Genomic DNA, 19,879 nt, shown 5'->3' with positions numbered 1-19,879 from the left:
CACTTTCTTTGGAGATTTCCATGTAAACAGGTGCAGGAGGTATTCTAAAGACCTTCTTGATCGTATCTGCATCAAGACGGATTATAGCTTTGCCATCATCATTTTTGATGACTCTTGTCTCTTTGTCAAAATGATGGGCGCAAGCGAGAACAAACTCAGGTTCTAGGGCAGCCACCGGGAAAGAAGATGCATGATGGACATGGCTGTCCAACAGCCGCTGCAAGTTATTATCCTGTGGATCTTCTACTCTCTTGACGAATTCTGACATATCCACGTGCCGTATTTCCGTGTCTCTGATGCGATCTAAAGGGGAAGAAACTTGGGAAGGTGCAACCTTGTTCTGATATTTGTCATATTTGTACTTCATTTTCTTTGAAGCTGGAGATGCCGACAAATCTGACATTGATTCTGAACCTAGAATACTGTGATGAAGACTTAAAAGAGTTAAGGCAACATCATAGTCAAGTGCAAATATCATTCTTCCTTCTCCAAATGGGAAAAACTTCGATTCTTGAACTTCACGATTTTGTGAGAGGAAGAGGGGAAATATATGGAAATGGGAAAATCTTGACTTTGACCAATTTCGGATCTTGGGGAAATTTTGCAAGTATACAAGTTGGTAAGAACATAGATACAATCGGGGTTTTAAAACCCGAATGCAAGTACACTTGTAAATTTGCAAATGGAGAAATGGATGGAAAATGAAAATTTGACTTGCGGAAAATGACGGAAATGGAAAGTACGGATATGGGAAACATGAATGGATAGAAATGGGAAAATCCGGGAATGTCATTTTCATGAAAATGGGAAGAACTCTTCAACATGTAATCCAGTTTTTAAAACCCGAATTTGAAAGGGAGGGGTATTTCACATTTTTCAACTTGGAATTTTAACAAAAAATGGTTAAATTCCTTAACCGCAAGGGAAGAACAAGAATTTCCAGCGAACTTGTAATCGGGATTAAAAATCCCGAATACAAATAAAGAGGGAATTTAGGGAAGAACAATGCAATTCAAAAATTGCATACCAAGGGGAAGATCTCTCTCACAAAAACTGATTTTTGGGGGAAGAACAACATATTTCCAAAAAATGCAACTAAGAAAGAAAACTAAGAAAACAAGAAAATAATAAAATGAAGGAAAGAAAGGAAAGAGAACATACCTTTCTTCAAACTGAAAATTGCTTCTCCAAAAATGCAACAATCTTTGGAATGGAGAAGGCACACCAATAAATAGAGACCAACCGCAATACTAAACCCTTGCCACGTTTTGCAAAAAATGCCTTATATGAAAAAATGTGGCAACAAATGAGTGTAGAATGGCTTGGAAAATGCTTGGAACCTCCTTAACCCTCAACGCCTTGGCATGAAAGGCAAAAATGAACTAGGAAATTGCAACTTGATGAAGATTTGGTCCTCCAAAATGTGGCGTTTTGGAAACACGTGGCTTCTGATTTGGAGCAAAAACCAGTAAATGCAAACCCCAAATGGCGTGACAAGTGGTTTCAAATGCATAAGAATAGGGTAGAAACCAAAACGCCTCTCCTTCCTAGAAGATCTCCACAAAAATCGATTGAAAACTTCATCAAATTTGCTTCCAACTGAAAATCGGGTTTTTGGGAGACAAGAACAAGTTCGAAATGCATAAGCATGTGAAAATCGGGTTTTTTAGAACATATGACAAGTAATTTTCACCTTTTCACTTACAAAAGCCAAATTCGGGTTTTTTGGAACAAACTGCAAGTTTAAAATTGATAAAAATGCACTTTATGTGTAAAATCGGGTTTTTGGGAGAGAGATGCAAGTTTTAATTACTTGTAAAGGGGAAATAAAATCCCTACAAGTTATAATTGCTTGCAAACATGTAATGGGGGTTTAAAATCCCCATTACATGTAAAAACCATTAAAGTAGGGGTTTTTGGAGAGAACTACAAGTTTACTTGTAATTTAGCCAAAAAATCCCTATTTTAACTAAACAAGACCAAAAACAATAAAAATAATAAAATCAACAAAGGGGAAATTTAAAACAAATTACAAGTATTCATCTTTTAATAAAAGTGCACATGTAATAAGCTGAAAATTCCCCTACAAAGACCAAAACAATGAACATCATTAAAACTTGCAGTTTGAAGAAAATTCTCCACTTGTAGTCAGGATTTTAAAACCTGAAATTGAAGGAAAGACATAGCAAACAAACCCAAAATTTGACAAAATTCGAAACGTAGTTCGAGGATGGACCGAGGATTAAGCCAGTCCAAGGATTAGTCGAAATTATGCCTCGGGAAGCGTGCCACAGACTAAATTTTTTTCATTTTTTTCACAAATTTTTTATGTAGTGGTCCTTCATTTTTGGAAACAAAAATGAGGACAACATGAGCATAGGGAGAGTTTAGAATTGGGCGAGCGTGTTATCCAAGAGGATTTGGGAGTTCTTGTGCTTGAAGCAAGAGGCATTTTACATGACCTAGCATGCTATTGGACTCTTTCTCAATGCTTTTCACACCTAAGTGCCCCAGACAAGTGGGGTTGAATGCAAGAGCTCTGCACAGGTGCCCTCACAAGGCATTTAATTTTCTCTGAGTCTATTAATTTTTTGCATTTTATTTTCATTTTGCTCAAGTTCAGCTCTATGCAATAACAAATCAATTTCACGTAGTTAACAACAACAGGCACAGTTGGTCTCTTTCCACATAGTTATTGTGAAATTAACCATTAAGAGATAAGAGAATAACCTGGATTGATACTTGTTAACCTAACAGATTACAAACATCCTTTTAACCTTTCAATTTCACTTATGCCTCTCATATTTCTTATATTCTAAATATATTTTAGTTGTTTAACAATTATCATCCACAACACATTTAGGATCATAGGAAGAAAAGGCGTTGCAATGGTCTGCTTACAAACTAATCCTTTCCTCAATTGATTATTTGTCATAACATTTATTAGCTTTATACAGATTATGATAGTAAAAAAAGTGAGGTGCTTTGGAGTAACCGTCTTTCAAGGTGGCAAATCTGGCCATTCCTGGTCAGGAAGTCTCCTCCTTGGTTGTTTGCTGGCTTAACATGGAAATTTCTTTAACATACTTGCATCCCTTAATTAGGTTTCTAAAAACCAACAACTAATTTTTGGAAATCTGAATAATGCCAATTTTCATAATAAATGAAGTGGTGCTCATCTGTAAAGTCAGATTAAATACTAAAATGGCTGCTTTGACTTCTTCCATTTTGTTTGTTGGGTGAGAAGAGCCTGCTGCAAATGATAGTGATGATTAACAAAAACCTGAGATATTTGTCCATAAACATTTGTTCCTTGGTTACCATGGGAAGCACCATCAAAGTTAAGCTTGGAATAATGGCCATGGTGGAAGCATCATTGTAGGCCTATACTCTCATTTACATGGCACATGAGAGACAATTGTAATATCTAATATCTAAATATTCTGGTTGAGAAACAAGGCTTCTTTGATTGTTGATAGCGGATGATAGTTGACAAGCAGATTGTGATCTTTACACTCTACAACAATTCAATACATAGGGCACAGATTGTTTGGTGAAACAAAATATTTGAGAAATCCTTACAACAAATTCCTGTGAATATATGCACAAGCAAGAACCAATAGATGGTTAAAAATTGCCAACAAGTATAACTTGGTCGTACACTTTCAAAATGACAGAAATTGGACCAGAATAGTGTCCACCCACTTATAAGTGGATCAGATACAGAAATTTTTTAATTTAATGAAATCTGCCTATGGTTGTATTTGTATACAGACAGAACTGACATGGAGCTACCAGATAGTGATAGTTTCCTGTCTGTTAGAGTTAACTATACAACTCTGAGTAAGAATCAAGGATTTTCTGATGGACATGAAAAATCTCTCTGATCCTCAAGTTCCTCTGTCACAACCCAGCAATTCAGGTAAACATATTTACTGTTGAAATAAATATCCAACAGACATGACAATCACTAGTTGACCTATCAAATTAACTATCTGAATAAAAATCCAAAGGGAACAGATAAGAATAAAAATCTGGAGCCATAGTGAAATTGGAAACCTGAAGACCAAGGGAGTCAATCATCTGTATGGTGTTTCAAATCAGAATAAGCACAACCCCGTGGCTAGCAAGCAATGGCAAAGACAAACTGCCATTCCTCCACTTCTATGAAACTTGGCATAATATGCATTGATATTCCTTTTCACTCTGGACTGCATCATTTGAAAAAAGATTGTTGGGAATGGAAAACAAACAATTGGATGAATATTGTCTCTGGCCTATCAAGTAAAGAATAAGAGAAAACAAGTAAACTGTAACCTTACCATTAATAATCAAGGATGTTACATTAAGAATTGCAGGTATGATATGGACATGAAGAATCTCTCTGATCCACAAGTTGCTCTTTCTCAACTCAGCAATACAGGGAAACATATTTATTAAAATAATATTAATATTTATTTTATAATGGTCATCTTAGTTGTCGACTTATTTAGCTATTTAGCTTTTTAGTGGACTTATTTAGCTTTTTTAGTGTATTAAGTGAAACTATTGCTTCTTTATTAAAGAAGCATAGTTAGCTTTTTATTATTTAGCTTTTTTAAGCTTTATTTAGTATTTTAAGCTTTTTAGCTTTTTAGTTTTCATTTAAACGACTAGTTCTTAATTTAGAATGTTGTCTTGTAAACTCTTTATATACGGTTGTATAATATTGGATAGATTATCCGATTATTTTGAGCAATCAATTTTTCATGGTATCAGAGCAGGTCGATGGGATTTTTTAGAGTTTGGTGAATTTTTTAATAAAAAATTCGAGCCTCCCTACCTGGAAATAATTTCCAGGAATTTTTTGTTTGATTTTTTTATTATGAAAAAAGAATTCGAAGTTTTTGCTAGTGAGGGTTTCATTTTTGCAGGTTCTGGTTAGGGTTTGTGCTTGTCTGATTCGTTTTTTTTAACTAATGAGCATCTGGGTCGTGGTTTTCGGCGGGATTTTTTGGTTCGTGATTTTGTGGGGTTGAACTGTGCATTTTTTGTGCCTGTTTTCGCGATTTTTCCTTGCGACGTTTTTTGGCTCATGCGGATTTATTTTCCGCGATTTGGGGTTTCTATGATTTCCGGATTTTTCGCGACCTACGCAACTTTCCGAAAGGGTTTTTATTTGGCGGCGGTAGTTTTCTCTGGCTCGTTGTTTTTCTTTGCGATTTTTTGCCTGTGAAATTCAGGACTCCGCATACGTTTTTTTTTGCGGTGATCTTGTGTGTTTTTGTGTTTCAGCGACGATGTGACTATTATTTTTTTTAGCGCGCAATTTGTTTTGGGGTCACAGCTTGCAGCCGTGGATTTTCATCCTTCTCCTTGCACAATGCGAGTAGTTTTTTCCGCGTGACTGCTATTTCACACGACCTTGCGACAGGGTTTATTTTGTCGTTTTGTTTGGATGGGATTTTTCACGGCACCTTTTTTGTGTTTTGTCTGTGCGCATTTAAGATTTCTTTTTCAGATGCGAGGCTGTTCTCTCTTGCACAACGGGGATATATTCTGGTTGCTTGTGTTCGACAGTTTATGTATTTTAAATTTTTTTTCCATAAAAAAATTTAATGTGGTTTTTAATAAATTTATTCTCCAAAAAATTATTTTTTAGTTTTTATAATTGTCTTAAAAAAAATTATTGTGGGTTTTCACAATTTTTTCCTCAAAAATTGTTCATAGGTTTTATAATGTCCCTAAAAAAAATAATTTTTGAGGTTTTCTTGTTCTAGGTTTTCTTGTTCTAGGTTTTCTGATTTTTCGCCATAAAAAATCATGGGAGGGTTTTGCTTTATTTTTTCCTCAAAAATCAGGGTTTTACTGCACGATGTCTGGGGTTTTGTCGTCTGATGCTTTAGGGTTTTGCTTGATTTTTTCCTCAAAAATCAGGGTTTTACCGCGTGACATATGGTGTTTTGCTGTGCGATGTTTTAGGGTTTTCGCGATTTTTTCCTCAAAATTGTTTGCAGGGTTTGTAATTTTTCCTTAGAAATTATCATCTATAATCCGCAAATTTTGCGTAGGATTTGTTATCTGAGTTTGGAAAAATGGTGATTTGTAAATCCAATTTGTAGGTCTTCACGATTTTTTTTCAAAAATTGTTGGTTGGTTTTTTCGATTTTTTCCTCAAAATCATCTGTAATATGCAAATTTTGCATGGGATTTTGTGATTCGCGAAGTTCTCAGGGTTTGACGGTTTTTCTCTAAAAAATCCTCAAAAATCATCTGTAATATGCAAATTTTGCGTGGGATTTTGTGATTCGCGAAGTTCTCAGGGTTTGACGGTTTTTCTCTCAAAAATCGTGCTTTGTTGTGTTAATGCATAATAGCTTCGGTAAGATAAATGATTGAATGAGAGATAAATGAAGTCTCTCATTCAATCATTTATCATATCAATAACTATGATAAAACCATCAAGCAATTGAATCATCCTTGATAGTCATTCTATATTTGTATATGACCAAACTATTGATTAAATCATACTATGCATCTTTCTCATGTTCATCTATCTAATGAATCTTGTATCTAGATGAATATCGATCTAACATAATGATGACTCCGATTAATATATTATCGGATTGCATTAGATCGGGTTGCATATTATATCGGGGTGCATATAGTATATATCGAATGCATATCGGGTAGTGTTATGTTAGTCACCGATAGTTATCGGTGTGCTAGTCTACACCGATAGTTATCAGTTGTCAAGGCTAACACATCGATAACTATCGGCTGTTAGCATTGACAGCCACCGATATAATATCGGGTGGTAGCGATTGGTTAACACCGATAATTATCGGTTATACTCCACACCGATTGACATTTACGTAACATGCAGTTTATTAGTATTAACAATAAGACACGATCAAGTAATGTCTTGATCGGTCATGACCGATCAAGACATTGCTTGACCGTGCCTTGTTTGTCATATACTTATAGTAAGTGGCATTCATGAGATAGGACATAGAAAATATTAAATGTTCCTCTCATCTGTCACAAGGAAGAATATAGTCAGATATATACAATAAGAATAATACCAAAATTAGATAATAGAATATAACTTAGATATTGAATGTAAATTGAACATCATTTACATGGTATCAGAGCTATAGTTAAATCGAACCTGAGGTTGTTCAATTTTATGTAAAATTCAAATCAAGTATATATTCAACATCACAAACCTATCAATGGCCAGCGCTATCAGATTTGAAGATAGACTTGCAGGAGGTGACGATTTCTCCGCATGGAAATTCAGAATTCAAATGATACTAAAAGATAACAAAGTTGAATCATTCGTAAAAATTGAATCCAAACAACCTGAGATTGAACTTGATCAAGCAATTTGTAGAGAAGGAAATGATAAAGCTATCAAAATAATAGTTGATGGGGTAAGGAACAATATTATGCCCATCATAAAGAAACACGAATCAGCCTTCAACATGTTCAAAGCACTTGAAGATGCTTTTGAGATATCCAATGGCAGTAGAACTTTGGCTCTAAAAAGAGAGATAAATCATATAACCATGATGAAAGGAGAATCAGTCAATGCCTACTTCATGCGGATATCGAATTTAAAAGATGAACTAACAACCCTTGGATATGAGATCCAAAGCAAAGAATTAACCCTCATTGCTTTAGATGAGTTGCCTAGTATCTGGGAAACGTTTGTCCAAGGCATCAGTGCAAGGGACAACTTTCCAAAATTCGATAGACTAAAAGCTGACTGTCTCCAAGAGGAATCAAGGCAAAACAAGAAAGGAATCAAACAAAAGAATATAGATGAAGATCTTCAAGTTCTAACTACGAACTCAGATAGAAAGGGCAAGAGGAAGCAATTCAGGAAGAGAAAGAGTCGTCATGGCAAGAACTCTTTCAAGAAGGACCTATCGCAAATTTAGTGTTACGGATGTGACAAATTTGGGCACTATGTTGCTAAATGTCCAGAAAGAGCCAAACAAGCCACATTTGCCAAATCAGGAAAATCGGAAAGAGAAGAGGACTCGGAGAAGTATGTGCTCTATTCAGCACTCACACATCAAACATCAAACAAAGTGAACTCCTAGGTAATCGACAATGGCTCATCTAAACACATCACAGGATTCAGAGAAGTACTAGACTTTATGAGAGAGGAAAATGATGAAGAGGTAACCATCAGAGATGACTCCACACACCCTGTCAAAGGAGTTGGAAACTGCACCATTAAACTGAAGTCAGGTGTATCACTACAACTTGAAGGAGTACTTTATGTCCCAGGCATTAAGAGGAATCTTGTCTCAATATCAGCACTAGAGGACAATGGATAGAGAGTGACATTCATGGACAACAAAGTGTTAGCTTGGCCAAAGAACTCATCTATCAAGAAGGCTAGTACAATTGGTCAAAGACAAGGCTACCTATATGAGCTATGCACAGAGCCAAATCTAGCCCTAATTCATGAAACTTCAGACACCAATGAAATCTGGCATAGAAGACTAGGCCACCTAAACTTTCGAGCTTTATCATCAATGGGAGATCTTGTCACAGGTCTACCTAAGCTAAAGAAATGTCATTCAGGGGTATGCACAGGATGTGCCCTAGGCAAAAACACTAAAGGTTCTTTTCAGAGTAGTACTAGGAAAACAAGTAAAGTCTTAGAGTTAATTCATTCTGATGTATGTGGACCTATGTTTGTAAATTCATTAGGGGGATTTTTGTATTATGTGATATTTGTCGATGACTACTCTAAGAAAACCTGGATCTACTTTCTGAAATGCAAAGAATCAGAAGAGATCCTTAATAGGTTTAAAGAATTCAAATCATTAACAGAAAACTACTCAGGAAACAAAATTAAAACCCTTAGAACTGATAATGGGGGGGAATACACATCAGAATTATTTAAAGAGTTTTGTAAAAAAAATTCAGGGATTAAGAGGGAGTTAACAATACCTTACAACCCTCAACAAAATGGGATAGCAGAAAGGAAAAATAGGACAATCGTTGAAGCTGCCAAAGCTATGATTCTTGATCAGAATCTAAACATCAATCTTTGGGCAGAAGCAACCAACACTGCAGTATACATTCAAAACAGATGTCCTCACTCCCATCTTGAAGACAAGTGTAATGTCCCTACTAGTTAGAGATCATTATCCTGCAAAACAAATTGTTAGAACATAACTACATATATATACATATATAAGTAATCTAAATTGCAATCTAACTTCAACGCTCAATTAACATAATCATAATTTTTATCTAATAAAAAGGATATGAATGCCATACAAAGTATGTCCTTAGGCGGCCGTGAAGCTCACCTTCTTGGAACCCCTTGGTCCCAATCCCTCCAGGAAATCGAAGATGAATTTGAATCCTGTCCTCTTACACCCAAGCCCTCCAAGGAAGACCCTCGCCTTTCCTTGCCTTGGGTGATGCCTTCATCATCCAAGTCCTCAGAGGGGATCGGTCCGACCCTTGAGTCCTGTCTTGGGTATAACCTCTTACACCCAAGCCAACCAAGGAAGACCCTTGCCTTCCCTTGTCTTGGACGATGCCTCCATCATCCAAGTCCTCAAAGGGAATTGACCAGATCCTTCTCTTCTTGGTTGAACTTAATCAACCAAGCCATATATATATGCATATAGATATTCAGTATATACTGTCCTAGGGATTATCATAATCCCCCCTTAGACTAAGAGAGTTTCCTCCCTATAGCCTCCCTCTTGTGATTTCATTCATAATACATTCCTTTGCATTTTCATTTACTATTTCCTATTTCATAATCCACATGTACATAGTCTTGTATTCATTACCTATATTCATAAAATGTTCATTAACCATTACTCATATGTATTCCTTAACATACATTCCTATTATCCTGATATGTATTTTTCCTATCATTCTTTACTAATTACGAATCATTCATTATATATGCTTGCAGCAAGTTCTTCATTCCTATATATATATATATATATATAATGTCACTATCTATCTTTATGCGTTTGTATTTATTAATGTATATATATTAATTATTCCTATTAATATATATACTAATCCATTGCCTATCTTTATATCTTTATATTCATTAATACATACTATTCCTATTAATGACCAGAAACCATTATACATACTATTCTTATTTTTAATATATTAATGCAAAGACCATTAATTATACCAAATCCCTTACCTATATTTAATGACCAGTGAATTAATTAATACATATATTTATATGCACTAGACCTCAATTAACACCCCTTACTAATTAACGTTACACATTACCCTTTGAGTATTACCCATTAACTAGTAGTAATGATGTTACATATTAACTGTTGTCCACCCATTAACTAATATGATTATTTAATATCAGCAACCATTTATTACTTACCTTCCCTCCCGTAGAAGACCCTCCTTCCTCCTTTTCTGTTTCATCTGTTGTAGTATGGTTTATACTCGTGGAGAAGGATAGGCGTGACCCTCCATGGGGCCCTTTCCATGGGAAGGGGTGTGACGGATCGCAGCCTAGGCTGCGACTTCCGTCCCACCACTTCCCGTGGGGGAGGGGAGAGAGGGGGGGGTTCCACGTGACCTTCCCTTAATCACCCATCTCTCCGTGCTTGTATTTTATTGCTCATTTAATATAATTTTCCCAATTTAAAATAATTTATTCTATGTAAATATATTAATATTATTTAATGTTTTAATTCCCTCATTTTGCTAATTGTTTTACATTATTTTATTTCCATAATAGAACATTGCCTAATTAATATATCCACATAATTTTCCCAACAAAAAATATAATAATTTATTCTGTGTAAATAATATATTAATATTATTTAATTTTTTAATTTCATAATATATTAATATAGTTCAATTGTCTTATATCATTTTACTTCCCTAATATATTAATATATTGCATTATCTTAATACTTTGTCTTTTAATTACATTCGCCATTTTGTCTCTTTTAGAGACTTCACAAAATTGAGGACTACTAGCGATGTAATGTCCAGTCAATTGTTAATGTCAGTTAGTCCAAATGCTATCCTTGTTTGTTGGAGAAAATGCATATGATTACTTTGTACGTATTCTTTTTCCCATCCTTATCCTTTAAGGAATATTATTAGTTATAACAATAATATTTAATAAAGAAATAACTTTCAAATATTCCTTCGTTGGTAATTATTATATAAATTCATTTAGGGACTCCCTCTCTTTCTCTCCGTATATGTATAACGATCCAGGAGGGGACATGACAACAAGACCCTTGAAGAAGTCTTTACAAAATCAAAACCAGATATAAGTCACCTTAGGATCTTTGGATGTCCAGTGTATATTCATGTACCTAAGGAGAAAAGATTAAAATTAGAACCCTCTGGAAAGAAAGGAATCTTTGTAGGATATAGTGAAACCTCTGAAGCCTACAAAATATATATACCTGGCCAAAAGAACATTGAACTAAGTAGGGATGTGATCTTTGAGGAAAACTTAGCCTTCAAAAGAGCCCAAAGCTCTCTAGATCCTGAAATCCCTATTCCCAACCCTGGCTTAGATAGAGATCCTACTCCTGAGTTTCAGAGGGAGAATCCTGAGGAAACTATGAGTGAAACTTTAAGTCCACCTAGAGAAAACCTCAAGAAAAGACCACTATGGGCCACCAAAACTGTAGAAGAAGCTCAGAAGTTTGCTGCTAGCCTGCTCCCTTAGGAACTTTCAGAGAAAGCAAAAGACCTAATAAATTTGCTAGCTATGTTGCCCTTATGAATGACCTCTCTAAAGCTGAACCAAGCAATGTATCAGATGCACTTCAAAATCAAGTATGGAAGGATGCCATGTCTGAAGAGTATCAATCCATTATGAAGAATGATGTTTGGGAGATTGTTCCTAGACCAATCAAGAAATCTGTGGTTTCATCTAAATGGCTGTTCAAAATCAAACATGCTGCAGATGGCAGTATTGAAAAATACAAGACCAGATATCTGTTATGCAGTCATGCTTTAAGTCAGTTTATGTGTGAACCAAAGGAGATACACCTGGTTGCAGTGAAGCGCATTATGAGGTACCTACAAGGTACTCTAAACCTTGGTCTCAAATACAAGAAGGTTGAGATAGACTTACATGGATTTACAGATTCAGATTGGGCTGGAAGTGTAACAGACAGGAAAAACACTTCAGGGTGTTGTTTCAGTCTAGGTTCAGCTATGATATCTTGGATCAGCAGGAAGCAGTCTTCTGTAGCTCAAAGTTCCACCGAGGCAGAATACATTGCAGCTTCTATGGCTGCCCGAGAGGCAGTGTGGCTCAGGAAGTTGCTTGTATGGTTGTTTGGAGAACCTATGAAACCCATTATTATTCACTGTGACAATCAGAGTTGCATAAGACTTTCAGTAAACCCAGTGTTTCATGACAGATCCAAACATATTGAGATTCCATACCACTATGTGCAAGATATGGTAGATAGGAATGCAATCCAACTGGAATATGTTTGTACAGGAGATCAAACTGCAGACATTCTGACCAAACCCCTTTCCAGAGTGAAGGTTGATCACTTCAGAAAAGGTTTAGGTATGACAAAAAGGTAAATTGCTTTGTAATTTATATGTGAAATATCCATAAGATGTTTAATGTGTAAACTTCTTTGTCATGTTAGGACAAATTTTTGGATTCTATTCCTTGTGTTCACATCTAAGAGGTGACGATCTCTCAAGATAGTGAACACTTGTATGGAACATTATAAGGTGACGATCTTGTAGTGTCCACACCAGTTATCATGTTGGATCTCTGGTATGTCATGGATGTGCCATGATTGTGTTGTGATAAAACACTTGTATAAAAGTGTTAAGTGCACTTATCACAACTAGGATAAGGTGAGAAATTAATCTTTCTCATATGATTATCCTTAAGTATTGCGTGTAGGCAATATTGATATCACATGCTTAGGTGATATCCTGTCAATTGCAAGATTGACATAATGAACTCTAGTATCACGTGTATAGGTGATACTTCATACCAAATGATTAAGTGGTGTGATTCCCATGAATGACTAAAATGATCACTATCAATTAAATTATGATGCTTGAATATATTGTCTACATTCATCTTACCTAGCTAAGAGGGAGTGTTAATGCATAATAGCTTCGGTAAGATAAATGATTGAATGAGAGATAAATGAAGTCTCTCATTCAATCATTTATCATATCGATAACTATGATAAAACCATCAAGCAATTGAATCATCCTTGATGGTCATTCTATATTTGTATATGACCAAACTATTGATTAAATCATACTATGCATCTTTCTCATGTTCATCTATCTAATGAATCTTGTATCTAGATGAATATCGATCTAACATAATGATGACTCCGATTAATATATTATCGGATTGCATTAGATCGGGTTGCATATTATATCGGGGTGCATATAGTATATATCGAATGCATATCAGGTAGTGTTATGTTAGTCACTGATAGTTATCGGTGTGTTAGTCTACACCGATAGTTATCGGTTGTCAAGGCTAACACACCGATAACTTTCGGCCATTAGCATTGACAGCCACCGATATACTATCAGGTGGTAGCGATTGGTTAACACCGATAATTATTGGTTATACTCCACACCGATTGACATTTACGTAACATGCAGTTTATTAGTATTAACAATAAGACACGGTCAAGCAATGTCTTGATCGGTCATATCGGTGTGTTAGTCTACACCGATAGTTATCGGTTGTCAAGGCTAACACACCGATAACTATCGGCCGTTAGCATTGACAGCCACCGATATACTATCGGGTGGTAGCGATTGGTTAACACCGATAATTATTGGTTATACTCCACACCGATTGACATTTACGTAACATGCAGTTTATTAGTATTAACAATAAGACACGATCAAGTAATGTCTTGATCGGTCATGACCGATCAAGACATTGCTTGACCGTGCCTTGTTTGTCATATACTTATAGTAAGTGGCATTCGTGAGATAGGACATAGAAAATATTAAATGTTCCTCTCATCTATCACAAGGAAGAATATAGTCATATATATACAATAAGGATAATACCAAAATTAGATAATAGAATATAACTTAGATATTGAATGTAAATTGAACATCATTTACATGTTGTAGTTAGTTTTGGGTCGCATTGCTAGGGCGAACATCTGCAACCAGGGTATCTTGTAGTCTGTTTTGGAGTTGCTGGAGCAAATAGTGTTTAGTACTCTTCTGCAAAGGGTTTGCCGATTTTTCCTCAAAATCATGGTTTCAAGCTTCAGTAATTCGCGTGTGTCAGATATCTAATTCGCGTGTGAGGATAACATCAAATTGGATAGCTTCTGGTAGTCTTGGTCATTTGCATTCTACAGATCCTGGGAGGGTCTCCGTAGCAGTAGAGTGTTCTTTAATGGCCATCTTAGTTGTCGACTTATTTAGCTATTTAGCTTTTTAGTCGACTTATTTAGCTTTATTAGTGCGTTAAGTGAAACTATTGCTTCTTTATTAAAGATGCGTAGTTAGCTTTTTAAAGCTTTATTTAGTATTTTAAGCTTTTTAGCTTTTTAGTTTTCACTTAAATGACTAGTTCTTAATTTAGAATGTTGTCTTGTAAACTCTTTATATACGGTTGTATATCGTTGAATAGATTATCTGATTATTTTGAGCAATCAATTTTTCAATAGTCACTGTTAAAATTAATATCTAATAGGTGTGCCGTGTGACAATCACTAGATGACCAAATTAAATTATTTGAATGAAAAACCAAAGGGAACAGAGAGGAAAAAGTTTGGAGCCATGTCTAATTTGAAAGCCTGAAGGTCAAGGAATCAATCATCTGTATAGTGTATAAAATCAGAATAGCCAAAGAAGAAGCCCAACCTAGTGGATTCGACCACTGGCAAGCCATGTCAAAGACAAACAGGCACTACTGCACTTATATGAAACTTGACATGGAATGTATTGATATTACTTTTCACCTCTAGATTAAGTGACTTCAAGAAAGATTCTTGAGAATTGAAAAACAAAATTGGATAAAGGTTGTGTCTGGCCTTTCAAGTGAAGAATAAGCAAAACCAATAAGCTGTAACCTTTCTGTTTTTCAGATAATCATTTTGGGGTTCTGTCATGGGGCCCCTGCCCATCTACTACAACCACTACATTCAAAATAAAGATGCTAAATATGTGCATAAACAACGCCTATATCGGTGTAGCAGGCATACCGAGACAATCAAAATGCATAAACTATCACCGAGAAAAGCACAAAGCTACTACATTAAAAAGGTACCACAGCTATCAAACTACTGTTGAAGCCAGCAACCAAAACCAGCACATAAAGCACTAGCCATAAAAACATCCTTTCGAGGAAGCTGAGAAAGACCCCACCAGGTCACACCAGTTCCACTTAAAACAATTTTCCACCTGTCATATGCTATAAGCTCCTCTGCCTTAGACCTCCACAGTTTGAACCATAGACACTGCCAGCGCCTTCATCACATCCAACCCATCAAATTTAATTCCTTCTGATCACCTTGGCTCTCATAACTAAGTGCACCAGCTTTTCATTTCCTATGGCAGTGTCTGGTCAGTTGTAAATTTAAGCAGACATTTATGGTGTAAACTGTTAACCACCAAATTGTCAAAAGATGGCAAACTTCAGTTAGGGTGTTCACGTTCTGAACTAAATCCTATATCTCATCATCAATTGCCATATTCCCCAGCCTAAACCTGCTCACCATTGCTAGCTCAGAACCATGCGTTAATGCGGATACTTTTCTTCCACCGTAAACTCTGATCCCTCCTGGAACTTTTACATATTTGAAGGCCTCACTAGAAATTCCATTAGGCTATCCCTCACATCTGCTGATTGAACTGCCACCACCAATTTAGCTTTAAAGTCTTCTGCAATGGATTCACATGTGTATAGCATGATAGCATCCATTGTCTTCAATGCCATCATTGCGCAATATTGATCTTACCACATCAAAGTTTTCTGCACTTAAAAGTTAAAAACTTTCTTCAACCCATGATCAGAGACTTGCCGGGACATGGTCCTGTGAGACGCCCCTCCCTGCCATGAGAAACACTCCAACTGCCAGCCACAAGAGCCACATAGGAAACAAATAAGAGTGAAGAAAGGAATATAGCACTCTGGTAGCAAACAATGAACATATGGGAGCAGGCCATATGCCTTACTTTTAAAGTTGCAGCACTCATCCCCTCTCATGAATATAAGATATGCCTCAAAATTATTCCATCCTTAACATGTGTGACAGGCACATATCTCTTGCCATTTGTCATCTGCCACATGCGAAACTTAACTAGTAATAATGGCATGCCTATGGGGAAAGGATAGGATGGTAATAACTCAAGGCAGATAATAAGCTCAACTCTCATTCCATTTGTTGATGTCACAACTTTCAGTGGAGGAGAAATTAGATAGTTCTATTCCCGTGTTTGTTGAAAAATCCCACACCCTATTTTGTTCTTTGTGGCAGTGGACTGCATTGACCTTATCAAATTTACTTTCTAGATGAATATTTTTCCCAGCATCAATCTGAATTTCTAGTTAGGGCAGAAAACATTTTTTGAAGCATTATCACTATTAATGAATTTCCCTCTACTGTTGAGTTACAACATCCTTTAGAGTACTCTGCAATCATTCCCACTAATAGCACCTTCCATTCAGTTTCGTTATTTGTTTTATGTGCCAAATGATGAGCTCAACCAAACATAAAGGCCCCTGAAGAATCCCGTAACACATATCCAGCCACAGGTGGACTGGGATTTCCTCAAGAGGCACCATCAACGCTGAGCTTTTCCCTTCTAAGGAGGCTTTCCATTTCTCCTTTATATTATTCTTTAGAACAACTAACCCATTTTAAGGGGAAAATGTAACTTTACTGTTAATAATCATTATTTTGCTTCAATTGAGAAGTTAGAACTAGTAAATTTGAATGATCTGTGATTACATATAAGCTAACTGAATTATCACGTTCCAATTCTGCAAATTTTGATAATTGATAATAATTGTGCAGGCAGCAAAACGTTTTATTGAAGAAGCTCTTGAACACAGCACGGGATTCTTGATTGGAAATGGACCTCAAGGACCTTTCAACCACCTCTTTAAGCTCTCTTACCAAAAAGCCATCCCTATGAAAAGTATATTCAGGCCAAATGATCTTCTTTTGTATGCAGTCACAGATTCTGGAATGAATAAGAAATGGGGCCGTTCTATCTCAGAGGCTGTCAGAGCTGCTATTGAAGGGGGGGCAACAATAGTACAACTGAGGTTTGTTAATTAACAACATTCCTAAATCCTTTATTAATATGTTTAAGATGGAATGGACCGAAGAAATTGAGGCCTAGTCTTTTGATTTGCAGAGAGAAAGAGGCTGAAACCAAAGAAATCATCACTGCAGCTGAGGAGTGTCTGAAAGTTTCACGGTCATATGGAGTACCTCTTTTGATAAATGATCGTATAGATGTAGCACTTGTGTGCAATGCAGACGGAGTACACCTTGGGCAGTCTGATATGCCAGTGAAAGCAGCACGAGCTGTACTTGGACCCAATAAAATAATTGGAGCATCATGCAAAACTCCAGAGCAAGCTCAAAAAGCTTGGGAAGAGGGTGCAGATTATATTGGGTCTGGTGGTGTTTATCCAACTAATACAAAGAAAAATAACCAAACTATTGGTCTGAATGGTCTCCAAAGAGTCTGTGAGAGTAGTCTGTTGCCAGTAGTTGCAATCGGAGGCATCAATACTGAGAATGCACATGAGGTCATGGAAATGGATCTGCCTAAGCTGAAGGGGGTAGCTGTTGTTTCATGTTTATTTAACAAAGAAAACATATCTGCGGAAACTCACAAATTGCGTTCTGCATTAGCAAAATATGCTGAGACTGAAAACTGATTGTTTAATACTACATTCTTTCATCCCAACATGATTAGAACGATTGTAGAGTTAGTGATGACAGTTTTTTGGCATTAAATATCTATAATAAAAAATTACATGCGTACCAAAAAAATATCTTTAATAAAGAGCGTTTCATGCTTACAAAGTGGCTTCCAGTTAATTGGGAATATCTCGTTCATGTGCATAAAGAAACTTTTTCCGTTTTTCTACATATCACACAATGTCTACATATATGTGGTTAAAGAAAACATAAAATCTTGTTGAAAACTACAAGAACCATGTACAAGTGGATTAACTATATGGTTAAGACAAAAGTTAAACGGAATGAGAAAATTCACGCTATGGCAATGGAGTCACTTTTGGATAAGCATGAGCAACCGCACAAGCCCCGAGCCTTGATAACTCAAAATAAACCATTATTTGGAAACGTTGGAAACCCAATCCTTTATGCCCCCCCTAACAAATGATATTCAGGTGAACTTATCAATGGTGGACTTGATCTCACTATAGTAGGAAATGAAAGCATTTCTTATTAGATTTTTTGAGAATTTTAACATCATATTATAATTATTTTAACTTAGAACAGTTTGAAATGCTGTTGGTTGGTTCTGAAATTATTTCATCATTGAATGAGATTATTTGTAGAATTAATGTCTTGATCAAGCAAACTCAAATTTGAGCTAGGAGGAGAAGCTGGAGCCATGAGAGTTGAAAATATTACGCTCTTATAGGTTGTTCCAAAGATACTTAAAGGCTAAACTTTAATGTTAAAGTATCTATTGTAGGATTCCATTCTCTATGGGTAAAACTCTCAAATTCTTCCTTCGTAAATTATGAAGCATATTTTCTGTTGTCTCTATAATCAAAACTTGGAGCCATTTTTGCACAACAAATCCAAAGGCAAACTTGAACCAATCACAGAGACATTTTTAAGAAGGCCAAATGTGAGATCACTTTTTCAGTCATCTAAGGTTTAAAGTAGACCCTGTTAAGCCCCTACTCTCTATGAATTGTTGACTTAATTAGGGAGAGGGAATTTTTTATTCAGAATTTTGATTACATACAATTCCATATAGGATTTCTATTATGTTTGGTTCATTATTTACGGAAAACTCTTATTCTATTTCAAGAATTATTTCATGGGCTTAAATGTTTACAAGATTGATGTGATCCTTTTATAACATACCTTACGGAACTCTTCTATGGGATGAGGAAAGGTGAGAGTTTTAGATATAACATTAAAAAAGAGAGACAAGTACGATTATCTGTGGAAACTAGAAAGTATTATTAAAATAATTAAACTGAAAGTAATAAGTGATAGGAAATTGATAACAATTAAACTGACTAAATTAATTAATCTCTTAAGAATCTCTCTCAATTATAATATCAAGTCAAAAACATTCTTCATAAAGAAATTTAACAACGAAAAAAGTGACAATAAATTTTTTTTTTTTTTTTTCTCAATATGCTTAGGCAAAATGGTATGCCTTCATATGATACACGGAATTGTTGTATTTAAGCATGCACATCTAAGTTAACCATCCATTATGCCTATGCGTGAAAGCGAAGGTAGCAAGTAGAACTTCTTGGCATTAAACACATGAAAGCTATGAGGAAAAGATTTCCACTTCCTTTATCCATACCTTGTCCACAATTGTCTAGATTCTCATGTATTTATCATTTATTATGCCTATCCATGCACTTATCCTCAAACACTTCAGTCCACCTTGATTCTACCATCTTTTTGTCGTGATGGAAGAAAGATAGTTGTCAAATATTTTGATCATAACTTTTGAACTAGAGCTTAGAGTTTCAACTTCTTATAAGTGTTGGAAGTAGAATGATGAGATTTAAACCAAGTTCTTAAAATTTGATGACTCAAGTCCATGCTTGTGAAATAAACTTTACATTTGGAAATTTATGTTCTAAAATTTTAAAATTCAAGTTCAATATTTGGTTGATTTTTACCCATTC

General features: G+C 35.7%; 1 protein-coding gene across 2 annotated transcripts in view; it reads left to right on the top strand.

Annotated features, from left to right (window-relative positions):
• The window catches only part of LOC131060882 (thiamine biosynthetic bifunctional enzyme TH1, chloroplastic), an 86,198-nt gene extending 68,148 nt beyond the window's left edge, over positions 1–18,050 (top strand). For both annotated transcript variants that reach the window (XM_057994307.2, XM_057994306.2), the window contains exons 9-10: positions 17,025–17,278; positions 17,371–18,050. In XM_057994307.2, coding sequence (XP_057850290.2) covers positions 17,025–17,278; positions 17,371–17,902 — 786 coding nt within the window. In that variant the 3' untranslated portion in view covers positions 17,903–18,050. The remainder of the gene's footprint in view (positions 1–17,024; positions 17,279–17,370) is intronic.
• The last annotated feature ends 1,829 nt before the right edge of the window (positions 18,051–19,879 follow it).

The sequence above is a fragment of the Cryptomeria japonica genome, chromosome 5 (genome assembly GCF_030272615.1).
Source record: "Cryptomeria japonica chromosome 5, Sugi_1.0, whole genome shotgun sequence".
Taxonomy (NCBI): Eukaryota; Viridiplantae; Streptophyta; class Pinopsida; order Cupressales; family Cupressaceae; genus Cryptomeria; species Cryptomeria japonica.
Note: the sequence above shows the minus strand (reverse complement) of the source record. Positions and strands in the feature narration are given on the sequence as shown.